The sequence below is a fragment of the Pelophylax lessonae genome, assembly GCF_965119305.1.
Source record: "Pelophylax lessonae genome assembly, chromosome: 6".
Taxonomy (NCBI): Eukaryota; Metazoa; Chordata; class Amphibia; order Anura; family Ranidae; genus Pelophylax; species Pelophylax lessonae.
In genome coordinates this window covers 198,307,979-198,327,800 of record NC_138773.1, presented here as the reverse complement: position 1 = coordinate 198,327,800, position 19,822 = coordinate 198,307,979, and the positions used below count along the sequence as shown (strand labels likewise).

At 40.4% G+C, this 19,822-nt stretch overlaps 1 protein-coding gene across 1 annotated transcript in view; it reads right to left on the bottom strand.

The window, feature by feature from the left end:
• The window catches only part of NRP2 (neuropilin 2), a 202,497-nt gene extending 182,896 nt beyond the window's left edge, over positions 1–19,601 (bottom strand). The window contains exon 1 of the mRNA XM_082260771.1: positions 19,168–19,601. Coding sequence (XP_082116897.1) covers positions 19,168–19,240 — 73 coding nt within the window. The 5' untranslated portion in view covers positions 19,241–19,601. The remainder of the gene's footprint in view (positions 1–19,167) is intronic.
• Between the last annotated feature and the right edge of the window lie 221 nt (positions 19,602–19,822).

Below are 19,822 nucleotides of genomic sequence, written 5' to 3'. Positions count from 1 at the left end.
ATAACATGTTTGTTATTTTTTTTTAAAACTGAAGCTTTACTACCACTTTAACTTTTTCCTGTGAAGACTGGAAGTTCAGGAAACCTGCACAGAAAGAGAGAGCAGGGGGCCAGGCCACGCTGCACTTTTTTGAGCCTTATGGGCACAGGGACTCGGGAGCAGGCACACAGCAGTGCCCCCCCCAGCACAAGCAGCTTTCTCTGGGGGCATTGCTCGAGGGGGAGGAGGCAGGAGCACTGGCAGGCGGACCCCAAAAGAAGAGGATCGGAGGTGCTCTGTGCAAAACCATTGCACAGAGCAGATAAGTATAACATGTTTGTTTTTTCTTTTTTTTAAACTGAAGCTTTACTACCACTTTAACTTCTTCCTGTGAAGACTGGAAGTTCAGGAAACCTGCACAGAAAGAGCAGGAGCCAGAAGCATTGAAAGCTGTAAACTTCAAGTCCTGGGGTATGAATTTGAACAAATAGTTTACTGGAGAATGTTTATTTTATTATGTTCAATGTGTTAAACCAAAAAACACAGAGGATTTAATACTATTTTAATGCCACAACAAAGATATCCTTTCAAATAAGCAGATATTTTTCAAGGAAACATATGATCACGTAGGAGGAAAATCCTCATAAATCCACACCGTATTAATTGATATTAACTAAGTGACCACTATAGCTTCCTGGCAGGAGCAGGTCTAAGCTCAAATTAAAAATGTGTATAACATGCCCGGGGCACAAAGCAGTGGAGACATTACATCACATTTTCCCAACCATGAGATGCTTTCCTTTATTCTATCAGATATCCACAGAAACCTTTCTAGGGAGCCTTGAACCTCAGGAGAGACACTTAACACTGTTAAGCCTCCATTCTCTGTACATTTGCTGGCCTAGCTCTCTCCACCAGCAGGACACACAGGGGGATACCATGTCTAGAGGAGTGTGCCTGGCTTCTTTTAGCTGTGTAGTAGATATTATATATTCTGAGCAACACTCTTCACAGACAGTTCTTGGAGCAGATCCTTCGAAAATCATCATTTGCAGTCTGACTCACTGCGAAAATCCCCAGCTTCTTAAAATACTGTTAAGCCTAAAATACAACAACTGCTAGCAGTCACGTCTCAGGCATATATGTAAAAAGTTTCAGGAGCTCATCAGAGCTGAAGATTCTGGAAATAAAGTTGTGGCCGCATGGAAAAATAGCTGAGAAAGCCTGAACAAAATGGACAATTACTTGCATGTGATAAAATATTTAACGTGACCCATTCAGTAAATAAACAGGCCCCCCCCTCTGCAATGCCATGGCCAAATACTACTTCTATTTAAGACAGGCTAGCCTCGATCCAGCCTCACTGTCAGGCTTTCTATGTTATTTCTTTTGGATAGCAATATAGATCCGTATTCAAGCCCTGAAGAAGTGGGGGTCCTTTTCCACTGAAACATGTTGGCTGTGTCTAACCAATTACCGTATTTATCGGCGTATAACACACACATTTGTCCCCTGTAAACAATGGGTGCGTGTTATATGCCGATATTTTTTTTTTTTAGCAATGTGGGGGGGGGGGGGGCGGAGATAGACGGTCCGGAGGGGTGGTGTCAGGCTGGCCGCCCCGCCTCTCCTGGCCCTGGGACAGCCCTGCAAGCATACTCTGCAGTTAGGAAAAAATCAGTGCCAGCCCCTTCTTTTAAATCTTTCCTGCATTATATCACTCATGTCAAAACGCTGCCTCTAAATACCTTGCTTGTTTCCTTCTTTCTGGCCGCACTCCTCCTCCCGCTCCTCCTCCTCTGAGTGATCGGTCATTCAACGTCAGAGGAGAGCGGTCACATGATCGGCCATCCAACATCAGAGGAGAGCGGTCACATGATCGGATTTGAAAGAACGGCGCTAACAAGGTAGAGGCATCGGTTTACTATTACACTGACAATGTAGGAAGCATCTATGAAAAGGGGCTGGTAGTGATTTTTTCCTTTTACTTTAGAGTACGCTTGCAGAACTGTCCCAGGAGACTGGGGGTCTCCTGGTAATGCATGGGGGCTGTGCAGTGTAAAGGGGGCTGGAGAAAAGTTACTGTACAATTCATCTCCAACACACCTCAAATCCCTCCCAAGTCCCACAACTACAATACATGTAGGGGCTCAGCTGGGAAGTACTGGGGTGTAGAGGTACTAGGATGGAGACAGTGGAATGTATGACTATTGACACCACCTCCAGATTCTGTGTCCTACTGTGCATGGGGGAACTGTGTAATGTAAAGGGGCTGTGTACTATTATTTTTATTTGATTAAAATGTTTCTTTCCTGAAACTTCCTTCTTAAAATTAAGGTGCGTGTTATACGCCGGTGCGTGTTATACGCCGATAAATACGGTAAATCAAGATGAGCATTTGTATTTTGCACTCCTAACCACGCATCCAAAAGTTGTCCATCTCTTGAGTGGTTTAACTATCGTAATCAGAGTTGCAGCAGCCTAGGCCATGAAATGGGTACCCACTCTGACCACAAACTAAACTCCAAAGAGAAAAGCACACCTTATTCCTTATTTTTAAACTAATCTCTACTCATATCAGTCCATCTCTATCATGCAGCTATCCGACCTTCATGGCAAAATACTAGGCTGGGTGTGACTCAAGAAGCCCATAGATTTTACAATTTCCTTTCCTTTCACCATTGGTGGAAGGAAAGAAAGTTGCTCAATTCCCCCATCAGCACAGCCAGTGTTAATAGAGGAATTGAGAAACTTTCTTTCCTCCCACCTGTGGCGGAAGGAAAGAAATTGCATAATCTATGGGCTTCTTGAGTGACATCACTACTCCTCCAGCAGCATAGCCCCCGACACTGACACAAACATATATAGATCGACTTCAGTACAACCAGCCAGGCAGGATCCATGTATATTTTTCCAAGCAAGAGTCAAGCTAGCTAGCCAAGATACGACCCATCTATGGGCAATAGATGGGTTGAATCTTAAATTGGTCGCTGCTGAACCACCTGAGATTTGATCCCTCTATGGCTGGCTTTACTCCTGCTTGACTCTCAGCATATTCCTAAGGAGAGACCTATAGGGGCGTGTAACAGTTTTGGTGATAATGGTGATTTCTTTTCTTGAATCGGACAAAATATTTAGGGTTAAGGTAGAACTTTAGTCAGACAATTAAGTTCTGCTAGATCATTTCAGGCTGGCCCCTTTTGCAGGTATAGCTATGTAAAACATTAAAAATAAGTGCCTATACTGTTTAAAATCCAGAAACACACTGGGGTTGATTTTCTAAAGGCAAATAGACTGTGCACTTGGCAAAATGCAATTGCACTCTGCAAGCGCAGCTACTCCAGAGCTTAGTAAATTAGCAGAAGCTCTGCTGATATCAATCATCCAATCATGTGCAAGCAAAAATGCTGTTTTTTTATTTTTTATTTTACTTGAATGTGATTTGGTATTCTTTGCAAAATGCAGCTTTACCTCATTTACTAAGCTCTGGAACAACTGCAGTTTGGAAAGTGCGCAGTCTATTTGCCTTTAGTAAGTCAACCCCACTGTCTCACCCTGTTCTGCACATGCTCAGTTGCTTTCTGTTTGAAGGCACAGTACCGAATTTGTAGAGGCCGATCTGCTTACAGCCTACAGATTTTCTGCTGTTCGGGGGCTCTGATCTTTATTTATTAATTATTTTATTTCAGGTACTTACATAGCGCTGTCAATTTTCGCAGCGCTTTACATATACATTGTACATTCAAATCAGTCCCTATCCTCAAGGAGCTTACAATCATATCCCTAACTCACATTCATACGTACACATAGTAGGGCCAATTTAGACAGGAGCTAATTAACCTACTAGCATGTCTTTGGAGTGTGGGAGGAAACCGTAGTACCCCGAGGAAACCCATGCAGGCACAGGGAGAACATGCAAATTTCAGGCAGGCAGTGTCGTGGTTGGGATTCAAGCCATCGACCCTTTTTCTGCTAGGCGAAAGTGCTAACCACTACACCACTGTTCAGCAAAAAGGAAGCCTCCAGTAACGAAGAACAGGCACAATGCTGGAGGCAATTTACAGCACACGCATGCAGCTGCAGGCATCATTCAGATATCATCTTTTGCAGTCAGCGTAAAAGCAATCATAGCAGCAGTTGAGCAGCTTGATCGCTCTTACAGGCAGCGAAAGGGGACCCCCCCCCCTCCGGTGCTTCTATTGGCTCGCCCGTGCGATCGGCGAGCCGGAGTAGGAATCGCCGGTGGGGGAAGTTCACCATAGAGAACACAGAGGACCAGATGGTCACCAGCAGTCTCTATGACTCTCGGAGGCCAGGGCGCAATGTTATGAAGTCACGTCCAGCCTGGCAGTTGTAAATACTGCTGAGATCTCGGCTGGAAAAGCTGAGATGGGGTGTTTAAAGAGGACCTGTCATGCCCTATTCTTATTACAAAGGATATTTTAATTCCTTGTAATAAGAATAAAAGTGATAAAAAAAAATTAAAAGGAAAGTGTAAAAATATGAAAAGAAAAATAAAATAAACCAATTTTTTAAAGCGCCCCCTTATGTTCGCATGCGTTTGTCGCACCCACATATGTAAACGGCAATCAAAGCACACATGTGAGGTATCGACGTAAACGTTAGAGTGAGTGCAACAATTCTAGTCCAAGACCTCCTACTGGTGACCTGTAAAAACTTTTAAAGCGTCGCCTATGGAGATTTTTAAGTACCGAAGTGTGGCGCCATTCCACAAGTGTGTGCAATTTTAAAGCGTGACATGTTAGGTGTCTATTTACTCAGGGTGACATCATCTTTCACATTATAGAAAAAAATTGGGCTAACTTTAGTGTTTTTTTTTTTTTATTCATGAAACAGTTTTTTTTTCAAAAAAAAAAAAAAAACGCGTTTGAAAAACTGCTGCGAAAATACCTTGTGACAAAAAAATTTGCAATGACCACCATTTTATTCCCTAGGGTCTCTCCTAAAAAAACATATATAATGTTTGGGGGTTCTGAGTCATTTTCTAGCAAAAAAAATGATGATATTTACATGTAGGAGAGGTGTGCCGAAATAGGCCCGGTATGGAAGTGGTTAAAGTCTAAAAGCAAAGTAAAAATAACACCTATGCAAAAAGATTACATCATCAACCATAAACATTTAGACACGTCTCTTAGGTGTTAATTTTATTTGAGGCTGGAAAAGAAAATAATAAGTAGCACAATCGTTTTTTCAAACAACGTCAAACTACACCACTGGAAGCTCCTGCGCTTCCAACTAGAATGATGATAGAATGCAGACAGCGTAGGCTGTCACTTTTGCAAGACATTAAGTGACAGTGTCTCCGAAAAGGGCATCCCTCGACCTCTTACAATCTCCTTACCTGTGCTTCCTCACAGCTCCTTGCTGTTTTGCAGCCAGCAAAAACACTTAGCATTTCCATGTATGGAGGAGCATGTGACCTGACCCCTGTGACGATTGCCAGGCCTAGAAGCAATTTGCTAGGCCCAAGCACTGTCACATGACCAGAAGAGTGGTGTCAACACTCCCATGGCTCGCCAACAAAACCAATTTCGGCTCTGGCTGTGAGCAAGCACAGATAAGATGAGTTTATAGAGGTCAACGGATGCCCTTTTCAGAGATACCCTAGCCTAACCATGCATGGGGCAAAGTGACAGCGTCTCTTTAAAGTGAACCTGACCTAGTCTAAACATTTCTTAAATAACAATAGTGAGGAAATAAAAGCACTTTATTCATTTTATATCTATCTTTTTCTTGTGCTGAACCCCCCTGGATCTTGTTCAGGTTGTATAAAGGACCTGCACTTCCGTTCAAGTTCTAGTATAGTGGGAGAAGGCTAGAACATGTGTCAGCTTTTGTGTCCTGATGGAGATCACGTCCTGCCCCTCACAGGAAGTGAGAGGAAATACCCACAAATGGGCCACAGGTAGCAAGGGTTAAATGCTTCTTTATTCCAGGGGTGCAGGGATAATAATTACCTTAGACCTTGCTATGCCAGGCTTCGTTTATCCATGCATCTGGGCCGGTGCTGTGGTCTCTTGTTGCTCTCAACTGCGGTCACATGCTTACCTCCTCTATGTACAATGCGGTGTTAATGATCCTGCACTGTACATGATGGGCCACCTACAGCCCAGAGCATTTGGTAGAAAAGAACAGCGCAGGAGCCTGCCATACTGAGGGATAGGGTGAGTAGTACATCTTATCCCTGCACCCCTACACTAAACGGGCTTTTAACGCTTGCAGTACAAGGGGGGCCCCAATGCAAAGGTCGATTTTGTCTAATTCCCAAAGTTCAGCTTCAAAGTTAACACTTAAGCCTCGTACACACGCAACGAATTTCCGCCGACCGGTCGTCCGTCTTTTGTCCAGAGTGGTGTCTGTTGGTTGGAATGTGCTCTAGACTGCACATGAATTTTCCCGCACGACAGAATTCTACTTCAGAAGTGATGTCATGTGTTGGATTGCTTTCTTTGTGTTCTTTCATCTCTGAGCATGCCTAGTCTTGCTCATAAGATTTTTCCCCATCGAAATCTGTACTAATAAGACGAAAGTCGGACATGTTTTGATGGTCGACAAAAATTATATAGCCTGCACACCAGGATTTATTTGGCCGAAAAGTCGGAGTCGGTTGTCGGAAGCATCATACTAACAAGCCGAAAATCGGCAGATCGGTCGTCGGACGAAAATTCCCGGCCGAATTTCTTCTCGTGTGTACGGGGCTTTAGTCTTAACTTGTACCTAGAGGTAAGCTTATAATAAGCCTTGCCCGTAGACACTTTGAACATCTTTGAAACGTGTGTGATTTAGAAGATATATGCATAGGCTGCACGCGGTGACATCACCCACACATGTGCGGTAGCTTTGCATTCATGGCACCCAGTGTGCCCTGACAGCAGAGAACGCCATGCCCCAATGTTGACGCAAGCGTGGGAGTAACGTCATCATGGCCCGGCCATTCAAATGGGCAGAGAGCCCAAACCTGGAAGGAAGACCAGGCAAAGATGGAAGCACCAGGGGTAGTGACAGCTCTATGCTGGAGGGCTCCATTTCCAAGGTAAGTCTGTTATAATGTGCTAGTATACGGCAGAGATGTATAGTAACTGAGTAGAACTACTTCACTACTGTACTTAAGTACCGAAAGGCGGTATCTGTACTTTCCTAGAGTATAATTTTTTTCACCAACTTCCACTTTTACTTCACTACATTTTTTCGATGATTTCAATACTTCTACTCCGATATTTTTTTTTTTTGTGCTGCATAGTTACTCGTTACTATTATAAAAAAATTACCATTGCCAGAACAGTAGATGGCAGGTTTCATGAAGCTCAAAACATGTGTATTATCAGCGCATACGAAAATAAATGCTACTGTATGTATAAATAAAAGCTGCATTTGAAATAATAAAAAACAATATGATGTTCAAACTTTTGATGAGAAAAAAGGGAGGAATTTGGGACTTTAATTGAGTACAGCTAGACGTATTTGTATATTGGGTGGTGTAATAAACATGTTCTAATGCGAATCCAAACATGGGACCCATGAAGGACTGACATTATACATGTATTATGACATTATACATTGTACATGTTTTAACATGTATAATGTCAGTCCTTCATGGGTCCCATGTTTGGATTCGCATTAGGACATGTTTATTACACCACCCAATATACAAATACGTCTAGCTGTACTCAATTAAAGTCCCAAATTCCTCCCTTTTTTCTCACCATATTTACCAGGGATGGAGACAGCTAGACATTTTATATTCCTGTGGCAGATCGCTTCCCCTTTTTTGCTGTTCAAACTTTTGACTTCTTTCTTTAATAACTACATAACACAGTACTTGTACTTTTACTTTCAGTACTTGAGTAGCAACATTTTTACAAAAACTACTTGCAATACTTAAGTACATAAAATGTTGAATACTTTAGTACTTCTACTCAAGTCACTTTTTGATTGAGCACTTCCACTTCTACTTAAGTCCCTTTTTGATCGAGCACTTGTACTTTTACTCAAGTACTCGAGTACTTTATAAAACTCTGGTATACGGTGCAAAGAAGGAACATTAACTACTGCTTTAAGTTTTTAAACTGTATATAGAAGAGTAAGTACATGAAATTTACTAAGTAAATGCATAAGCCATCTTAATTCTGAGAAACAGAAAGACTGGGAAATTCTGCCATTGCTACATCTATGATTTTTTTTTTTTGACTCATCTTTCCCATCAGTGATCTTGAATAGTTTATCTACTTCTTTTTTTTTTTTTTTTTTTTTCGAGAACTAAAAAAAAAAAAAAAAAAATCACACCCAATGATTAAAGAACACATTTTGTGTTCACTCGGCCTATCTTTCCTCCAAGATCTCACCACTGTTGTAGACAAAGTGTGATTATATATCTAGTGTTACAATATGTCATTGTGGGAACGGAGAGCTCAACGATATTCTATAGTAATGTACAGCCCACCCTTCCCCAGAGGAAGAGGAGACTTAAACACCCCACGTTCTTTCTGTCGACTCTGGTGGGATTCAGACTGTAGATTTCACTTATCAGAGGTTTATTTTTACACCACATCTGCACGTTGTAAGGTCACATAATTTGGCAGCAATCCCAGTAGTTAGAAATTAATTTTTTCCTTTTTAATACAAACTGGTATCCCCAAGGGATTAGATCAAGAGCCTTATCTGTATTTGACAGCTTCCTAAACCCCCAGAAAGAAATGCTTTCTTGTGCGAGGGTCTCTATAGTTCAAGACCACAATGCCTTGCAACAATGTGTTGTCAAGAACACTGACTGACTCAGGTCATCCCGCAGGTCTCTCTCTCTTTAAATTGACACGGTGTAATCAAGTTTTCGCAGAACTGTAACAATATGCAATTGCTTACACATCCCAGCAGAATCCCAAACCCTACAACCACCCCATAGAATAAACGTTGTTTTTTTGTTTTTTGCTCGATCCAACAGACATTACCTATGTTTCCCTTCATTTTTTAAAAAATAAATACTCTCATTCAACCAACAGCTATTAATATATGCTCACTAGGTATGTTTTCAATCTGAATTCATATAATTTTCATTTAAATCATTTCTATCCATGATGTGAAAGGCTATGAAACTGTGCCATTTTAGACTCCACAAGTCCTGCTGGCATCAATCTAGGTTAGACTTTTGATTAGGATTGCCCAAGCAGAAAAGTGGTAAGTAGCATAGATTGAAGTAATCAAATATGCATAAAATGAAATGATGCCCATATGGTGTTATTACCATTTAAGGGTAAATAAAGGCCATCCATTAATAATGCACGCTTTCGTTTTTACAGGCACATCTACGCACATGCGGGATAATTATTACAGTAAGTTTGGAAGCCTGAGAGGAAGCACTAGGAGGAAATAGGACTCTATAAATTATTCAACAGATAAGTCACAAGTTACTAAAAAAATGACTTCATTGTTTTGTGGACAACCCGTACCAGTATTGTTATCAACTATAAAAATGGTTAGCAACAGACACAAGATAAACTTGAATCTGACAATTTTGTTAGTTATTTTTTATGGACATCTTCAGATACCTTCAGCCACCCCGGATAAGAGAAAAACCAAGCTTAGATACAGTTGAAACCAACCTTATCTATGGGAAACGGTACAATCTCCATAGATAAACTTGATATCAACTGTATCTAAGCTTGTCTTCCTATGTTGGTTTTGTGCCCAAGGCCCATCCCCAACAGAATTTGGATCCAAGCAACAAAAAAGGCACCATGTTTATACAGATTACTTAGTTATTATTACATGTACTTATATAGAGCTATCAATTTACACAGCACTTCACATACATATTCACATCACATCAGTACCTGCCATCAAGGACCTTACAATCTAAGGCCCCTAACTTACATACACATATTAGAGCCAATTTAGACAGGACCCGATTAACCTACCAGCATGTCTTTGGAGTGTGGGAGGAAAACCAAGTACCCCCCCCCCCCCCCCACATGGAAGAAAAATATATTTAAAATATATTTTTAAAAAAATTCATTTTCCCCCCCCCAAATATATTGGAAATATATTTGAAATGCTACAATTTTGGCCATATTCAATATATTTCTAAAATGTTTTCCCTAAATATATTGGAAATATATTTGAAATGCTACAATTTTGGCCATATTCAATATATTTCTAAAAATTGTTCCCTAAATATATTGGAAATATATTTTTCCTCCATTTGAGCCCACTCAGGCACAGGGAGAACATGCAAACTCCAGGCAGGTAGTGCCGTGGTTGGAATTCAAACCAGCGATCCTGGTGCTGTTAGGTGGAAGAGCTAGCCACTTAGCCAATCTAGCTATTTCCCGTTTTTAGAAATTCTTACTGCTAAGAAAAGACAATTTCTAAACCTTGTTTATATCATTTCTAGAATAAATTGTTTTAAAACTGAATTTGATTACATCAGGGAAAAAAAAAAGAACATGAGTAGCAATACCGATAGCTTAACACAGTCATTGAAAAACACTGCGTTAACCTTCAAGTGCAACACCTGAGCCACTAAGTGATTTAATGGGTATTATCCGTAGGGCACAATTAAAATTAATTCTTTCTGATGCAATCCACTAGTGAATTATAGTGTCTATTAGACCACCGGTGGCCACATTATTATTTTTTAACTCCCACTTTTCCAAAACAGCTATCTTTATCTCGAGCGACAGCTAGCCTGTATCGTTCAGTATCCTATTTCTGCACAGATGGTCTATGCATTTAACCCTGTGTCTTGACTGATAATGTAACATACAAAAGAAGATCAAAGACATATGTGATATGAGTCTGATAACGCAGGTATCAACCAAACAAAGACACTGTCAGACTCTTAAATGACAAGGCCCTATAAAAAATAGTATCGCTTCCATTGTCTAACTATTGTCTCCCATTAAACACATGGTTTCAGAAGTATATAAACATTTAATTACATCCCAAATATTTTTTAGATTTCATACATTCTTGCCTAAATTAATAGTTGGCCAAAACCTAGGAGGCATTTTTTTCTTTGTGAACTAGGGGCCTTGTTTTGAGGCCTAAATGGCATTCTATGGCTTTTGCTTATACTGTAATGTTGTCTGTTAAGTACAAATTCTTTGATCACTTTTGTCATTACTTGTAGTACCTTCCTATATCCTTTAGGTGTCCTTGTTTCCACAAACAAATAGAACAATGATAAAACCATACAAAGGCTTTTAAAGGCACAGAGAAGTCAGGTACGGCTTATGGGAGGACTAGGGTGACCACAGCATAATATCGGTCATTTCGATTTTAGACAATTTTTTTCGAAAACTCATGCTAAAGCTTGTAGACACTACAGATATAAAAAGAAAAAACGTGGGTTTTAAATGTTGCCTGAATCCAAATGAGATGGATTTGCCTGTACATTATAGCTTAAAGTCCACGTTATGGGCAGCACAATGAATTAGCTGTTAGCACATATGTTTTACAGCAATGGGGCTCTTGGTTTGAATCCTGGACATGACACTTCAAAGACATGACTATTGTCTAAATTGGCCCTAGCGTGTGTGGGTCAAAAAACCAACTGCAGACCCTGGTATGCATTTTAAGGATATATTAATGAAAATTGTTGCGGTCTGAAGCACCAAAAGGCAAATGCCTCCATCCATAAATATACATGCAAGAAAAGAATACATTGGTCAACAGAGCCACAGAAAAGTAGGGTTAGACGAGCACCAAGGATCGCATTATGGTTATGGTAGTAAGGATCGGGAGACTACTTTTGAAATGTCACGAGCGATACCTTGCCATCTTTTTATGGAATATATCATTTCCAACAACTGACCATTTTATAAGGGTTCTCTACTCAGCTTTGACCAAGGTGGAAAAAAAATAATGAATTTTTTTTTGTCGATAGAGTCGCCAATTTAGAAAGGCTTGATTTTTCTTCATAGAACTTTCCAGATTATTTCAAAATGGGCAACATCTCTTTAAATGTAAGGTGTTTTTCTTTCGTTTTTCAGTATTTTTTGAGTCTTCGTTGTCTTTTGCCAATTGGGGCTTCCATGCCAATTTTTTTTTTTCAGTAGTAAAAATTTTGGTAACAAAATGGCCAAGGTTGTAACTAAACTAAGAGCAACTAATTTACTATCTACCCCACAATGAAAAGGGTGGAAGAGAAAGCGTAGTTATACCATGGCTTTATCAGCCCAGGCATATTGTCACCTTTTACCTTTCCCCTAATCACTGCATGATTTGAAAGTGCAGCTCAGGTAATAACCATCCATGTACGCTAGACTTGACATTCAGTGTGTATGGCCAACTCTGTAAAAGAGCGTAAAACCTTTGGCCCAGTATTATACAGCAAAGCCCAATCTTTATATGTATGCACGTGTGTGTATGCATGGCTTAACGGAAGCTATTTTTACTTTTATTCTTCGCATGAAAACAGCATGTTTTATGATTTTGTGGTATACTATTAGGCTGAAGACCTATTTACTTCTTTGTTTCAAAAAGAACAAATTATACCAGCTAACCAGATTGCAGTTACTATGTAAACATTTGCAACCAACATTGTACATTACCATAAATCGGCTCTAAGTTCTATAAAGTTTGTGTTTAATATAGCTATGCTATACAGTATGTACTATATAACTATGGAATTGTAAGTTCAGCTACTTTCATGCCTGTACAAAACGCAGCATACTTAAGGTCAACAGGGATCAACCTGAATGTGAAATCTGTCTAACAGCATAAACTCAACCAACATGTGTAGAGTGTTTTCTAGGGGCATGAATCACCTATCAACTTGTGAGCATACGGCTTCAATCTGGAGGCTACATCAGTGCCACCACAATACGGTTTCCTTCTGCAACACATTATGATTGATGGGATGTGACGGGTGCATGCACATAACAGTACGATGTGCCTCTGACAATTTGAAGCCAGGTGGGGAGGACTGTTCATTGTGGTTCTAGTGACCACCTGCTGTAGATAATCAAGAACAAGGTCAGGGAGCTGGGACATACTTTCCATTCTGATACTGTAGAACCGAAAGATGGCATGCTGCTTTTTCACCTAGCTGTGCATTTGTATCACAATCTACTGACCATCTATTTTCCTCTTCTGTCTTTCTACAACTACAAACGCATTTTTTAAGGAACAGGTTTCTTTCGATGCGATACAACTATGCAAAGTACCCCTTTACTGGTGCCAGTGCCACCTTTATCAGGCCCTCAATCTCATTAGCCACACATATGAACTATTAGTCATCATTATAAATGAGATAATGGCCACCAGTATTATTTTTCTGCAGCATGATAGGCTGTTTGACAAAAAATACTACTGCCAAAACGCCTACAGATATTCTGTTAGTATAGCTCCACAACCAAAGGCAAGCTCCACAACCAAAGGCAAGCACTTGCGTCTCTAGATTGCACCCTACTAGTCTTAGGCTGTGCGACTAGCAAGAACCTTTTTTTGTGCCTCCTTTTATTGTGCCTCTACTGAATTCAGTTTGTACTTTCATTTTTTTCTCTACAACATACTGAAATATTTGGAACACTTGTTAATATTATAACAGGTCGCTCAGAGTACATTCTTCTAGCTTGGATTCAGAAATATTTTATTGCATATAAAAAATCCTGTTGGCTTAACATTCAGATTGTGTACTGCAATAAGCTTTCAGGCATTTTTTCTTTCCTCTTAGTTCTCTACAGTAGTTTTAGCATAGCAATGTATATCTGGCTACAGTCAAGTCTTCCACCCTACAGATCTTCCATGCACTACTAGGTTGAAAGCCTAGGTGGCACTGTGACTTCAAGAACTAAGGATCAGATTTTCTTGCTGGAGTCCTAAGTCCCTTTTAGAGGTGCGAAATAGTAAAAAAACAACTATTTCTCCAAGTTACTTCTAAATGTATGAGCATCCTTATTTACACATATACTGTATTGCAAAGAACTGGTTGTGTGTTTGTCATTTGTATTAAATCGGTAATATTTCACATATTATTATATATTATCATATAATACCAGGCATCTTATTTTTTGGAACCATGTCTTCTGAAAATGTGTTAACAATTACAAAACAATACGATCAAGAGCGGAATGCACCTTATTTACATAATTTACTGTATGGGTTTTCATGTAGATGACGGTTACCCCCATTAGACCCCCATGTTTCCCACCATACACTGACCACACCTAGCTTCACTAACAGTTTTAGGTTCTTCTCCACTTTGCATAGGAGAATTATCATATTTAAAGAGCACATATCAGTTTGATAACAAGGCCTTTAGGTTTCCCAAGCATTGCCACTCGGTGGAATCATGAACCACGGCTCAATAAGTACCTTACCAGCCAAACAGTAATAAATGTGTTATGATTCTACTGATCCTTGCGGCTATCGCTCATAATATTTGTTCAGAAGATTGGATAAACATTAGCAGGAGGACTGATTGTATCTGCAAAAAGAATTGAACTATGCGCTAATACAATCCATATGTTTGCTGCTGCTTTAAAGTATAGGGAATACCACTGACAAACCAAAATGTTTTTCTCCGAAACAGCAACAGATGTTAGCAGCCGTACCCGGCATGCAAAGTGGCTAATGTAGCAAAAGTGTACTAAGAAGAATGCTTTTTGTTTCCCATAGTAACCAATCAGAATACTTTTTTTCATCTCTGGATTGGATAAAATGATAGAAGCTGATGGCTTGCTATAGGGATCAAAAATGTACTTGTTAGCACACTTTTCATATATCAGCTCCATAAGGTTTTTGATGCTGCAATCAACATCAATCTACAGTTTAAGCCAACAAGATCCTTTAGATTGTAAGCTCTTAAGAACACTTCCCTATGAAAATTCCTGTATTCAATTGTATTTTAACTGTACTGTCTCTCTCTATTGTGTAAAATGCTACACAAACTGTTGGCGCCATTTATATGCTGAATAATAACAATAATATGTATTATTATTGCTGTGAATATGGGTTAATTACAGGATCTTTTAAAATGGTCAGCCAGTGGTTTTTTTATCTCATTTGTATGTTAAGCTGGCCACACATTATACAATTTCCTTGTACAATTTTATTTTAAATTTACTAAAACCATAAAATTAGGTCAAACCTAAACACTTCCAGTTTGTATGCAATCAGACAGGCCCTTGTACTACATAGCTGAAGGTAAATCTAAAGGAAATCGAACAAGAAAATTGTATAATGTATGTCCAGCTTTACCCTATCTAAGATTATTATTTTTTTTTGGTCATGTGAAAAATGATTTACATTTCTTTGGAACTAAGGTTTCTTTTGTGCTATTGGTCATCAGCCCTTCTCTTTTCTGCGGAAAAATGACTTCACTTGAATCTCCCAGAGGGAGTTTACCCCAGATGTCCCCATTTGTGACTCTCCAGCAATAAACGGGTTAACCAAGACACAGCTGTCAGCCTTAATGGGAAGAGATAAGTGTGAAAAGAAACCTACTCTGAGTGACACAATAAGAAGAGTCCCCACATGGTAAGGACAGAACATTCTATTTCTGGAGGCCACATTACAAGACCGATCAGTAAATAGCATAAGGGATGTCCCTTGTGTAATACACTCTTCAGCTTTATGGACCATATAAATGGTCTGTACACACACACACACACACAAGTCAAAAACAAACTGATCAGCATTGACAACAGCATAACAAAATAAAAATAATAATAAAAAAACAACAAAATCAACAGCAAGCCCCAAAAATAAATAAACAAATTAAAAAAAAGAAACAAACAAAATCAACAAAATAAAAAAAGCAACAGAATAAGATACATGTAAACTCATAGGCCACAACAGATACACAAAACAAATAATATGAGATGAATTATATAGGTCTACTACAGCTTCCATCACAGTCAGGTTCCATCTGCTATAAAAAATTGACAAATGTATGCAGAAGGTTAAGCATCTGGTTGACACATAAATGCCACCCAGTCAGTGGCCATCATTCAGCTAATCAGCTTGCCTGCCACTGAGTTCAGCTGGCCCTATAGCCATATCTGTCCATTTGTCATAGTGGAGAAGGCCAATCGTTGGGGTGAACTGGGTTCAGTTAAGTCCCTGAATGTCAGCCTTTCTCTTGATCAAGCCATGAGCGTGTATGTCCCTTTTGCTGGGAAAATATTGAATATAGATCGATAAAGTGACAACAGTATCATTTATAGAAAGGAGGGAGAGGGAGCTGGGTAGGATATCAATATTTTATTCAGCTGGAAAAACAGTAAGGGAATAAATATGCAGATTTGCCATCTAGAAAACAACATTCACAACTAGCTATGTTTCCCTTACTATGGATGCCACCAAAGAACTACAAGTCTTTGCATGTTCTACCAGTCTACATGCTGAGACTTGTAGCTCCTCCATAGTTAATGAGCCATCATCCCTGGCAGTAAAGCAGATCTCATACAGAAAATCAGCCCTCTGTGCACTAATTGTTTGTTTCATATGATAAACATAGCTGTATGACTCTAGACATAGCTAGAACAATTACAATCATGGGATAGTCTGGTTCATATTATTGTAGGTGAAAATGGGGATACAGTATAGCTCAAATCAGGACAATTCATGTCTGAGCTATCACTACCATAAGCCAGGTAGCCAGCCTTTGATCAAATAAGAATCTTACATGCCTCTATGATCCAATTATTCCAGAACATAATTCACCCAGCTAAAGCAAAATAGGTTGCTTGTCCCTGTGAGATGTGGAGAGAGCAGACAAGTCGGGTATTTATGACTCCGATCACCCCCTCCAGGCATTTTTTGCTACCCTTTAAAGTTTTTAATCACATGGGGATTGTCAAAGAAGGATGATTGCCAAAGCCACTTAGCTAGCCAGGGATCATAGGATGCCATTGCCTTCTGAAATCCCCTTTCCAACACCGAGATGGATAATCCTCTTTCTGAAATCACAGGGCTCATTCTCTCTCTTCTGCCAGTTCTGCAAATTTGCTGTGTGTCTTTGCTGAGCCCCTAGCGTTGTGATCAGGGACAGCCTTGGGTGATATGGCACCCTGAGCAGAAATACAGCTCCTCAGCCTGGCACCCAAAATATTCCTAAAGGCAGAACACTAAGAGCTGAAAAGTCAACGCAGTGCCAAAGTTATGTAATGGTACCAGAGCAATGTCATGTTCCCTATATGATGCCATGGCACTAGCTGGCTAATGTGATGTCAAGATAATAGTGTAGTGAAACTCTAGTGAATTTATGTTACTGTCAACTTAAACTTGTGCCAGTATTGGGGAGTCATCCTTAGCAGTAAGTTAACCCAATCCACAGGTTTAGTGCTAAGAACTGAGACAAGGATGCCATGTGCCAGTATTGCTGAGTGAACCTGGGTGTCCCCACACATGGCACCCTCCACTGACCACTATGGAAGAAGCCTCTTCTCCAGGAGGGTCTTACCGACAGGGGAATGGAAAATAAAAAATTAAAAGGCATGTCCCCTTTGTGGGTGACAAACAGTTGTCAGTGTTAATTATTTAAAAGTCCATAATAGTGGTCAATGGAGGGTGCCATATTTAGAGAAACCAAGAGTCACTCAGCAAACTGGCACCCTCCATTGACCACTATGGTGGACTTTTAAATAATTAACAGTGGCAACTGCTTGTCACCCACAAAGGGCACATGCCTTTTGTTTTGTTTTTTTCCTATCCCTCTGTCCACAAGATCTTCCTGGAGAAGAGGCTTCTCCCTCAGGAAGAATTAGATCATCATTATTAATATTTGATTTCACCTTTACCATACTGTAAAGCAGCGAGAGAGGAGACATGTTGAATATGTGAGAGGGATGCGAAGGGAAGATCTCATATTGGGTTCCTAAGCACTCAGAGCCTACTATACATTCAACTAGTGTCCCTGTCCTCCCCTCCAGAATAAGCCACAAGTAGTGTCCCCACCAATATATTTAGGTCTCATATGTATGACAGCTCTGACCAGTGCAGGTTCAGTGCTTTGTGTCCCAAAGATTGCCTACTATGTATCCTTTGTGTATAGCCATCACTTTATCTCAGCTCCTGATACTGTAACAATACAACACTGTTTAGCTATGCAAATGAATCCACCACCTTTCATTTCCTAATCTCATTTTATGAGCCTATATAAAGCTCCAATTAGGGATTACTGCCCCATTGATAACCCGATATGTCCATTCCACATTGTTGCATTAGGTAGTGCCATTGTATTTCGTGCCACGGCCACAATTAAAGGGCTAGCTTCCATACAATGGGAGCTAATCCTATTTACAAGTCAGCAAGACTTTTTACTAAAAAAAAGAGAAAGAAGCGATCTCCAATTAACAATGTGGATTGAGCCAGCTGCAGGGGAGAATAGACAAGCACCTAAAATACCAGGCGGTGTTTTTTGTGTGATCACAGGTCACAGGAGATTGCATTATACTGCTATACATTATATAATATGTTTATTGTAAGAACTGGTATAGAAAATCTAGTGGTTGCAAGGTGGAGGATCCAGTAGACCTATCTGGTTTTGGGTTGTTCTGATGTCTAGGATCCCTCTTCATGTTGGTTTTAGAAGCTAGCCCCCTCTGCTACCCATGACAGCCAGTGTATGAAGGAATGGCATGGCCAGGAGCGCTGATCTAATCTGACTTCACTGTCCCTCTCTCTGCTGTGTGTCTATCTCTAGCAAACTGCAAACACAAAAAGAGTTCAAAACCACTTCACAGGGACCTCTGATGGTCTGAGGTTTGTACTGTTTATTTTATTTCAGCAATGCCTATTCATTGCCTGACTTTCTACAGGCACAAGGCTCCCACTATTGGAGCACATTGGTCTTGTCAATGATCTGCAAACAGGCACAGATAACAGATCTATCACCCTTCATATCACCCATAGTGCCCCTTCTTTTTAGATTCCCTGCAATCCCTCTAATTGGAATTTCAATCAAGTTCCTATTAAATAAAGATGAATGCTCTTCTAGTGGGACTGTAGGTAACTCATTGGAGACATGCACTGCTTCAAAACATGAAGAGCCTTGGAAAAAAAAAAAAAAGGCTTTGTAGTATTTTTAAAGCTTTGATTTAATCCAGATGTGCCATCCAGAGTGTCTCCATGGCTGAACACAGGGAGAGGAGCAGAGGCTCTGTCCTGCTTGGAGGGATGGATGGTGACAACTCCTAGAAGATGATGGGACACGGGAAATCTTACCTTTTTCACCTGAAACTTTGGATCCAGAAAAGTGCAGACAGATAACTCCAAGCAGAAAAAACAAGATATCCATTGTCAGGCTGAGAACCCAAATCACAGCTGTTCTATGTGGAATCCCCTTGTTAACAAGTCATTGGGTGGCTGTACACTCCTGATCCCGGCTGCGGCTATTCCTCCAGTCTCATGTCACTTGCTGCAATGTCCACAATGTCACTTCTCCTGGCACACTGTCCCGCTGCAGATCGGATGGCTGAGGATCCTCTATAGATCATCGGAGCTTTCCTCTGCTCTGATGGAGAAGAAGTTGGAGGAAGCTGATCGTGTCTTGTCTGTGTGAAGGGAGTGTGAGCTGTGTGCCTCCTTCCTTGTGTCTGCCTCCCTCCCAACTACTCGGCTCCCTTTTACAGAAAGAGCAGCATGTGCATGTCAGCCCGGGGACTGGGGAGGGAGGAGAGGAGGAGAGGAGGGAGCAATGCTCCCATCTACACACCAGCCGGACACGCCTCCTCTTCCCTGACACTCATTAAAGAGCAGCTCCGAAAATACTGCTTTATACAAAGCAGAGGGAAGAGACAGGAGCACACTCCTCATCATCCATACTCCTTATCATCTACACTCCTTATCCACCTCTCATCATGGCACAGATCATCCACAA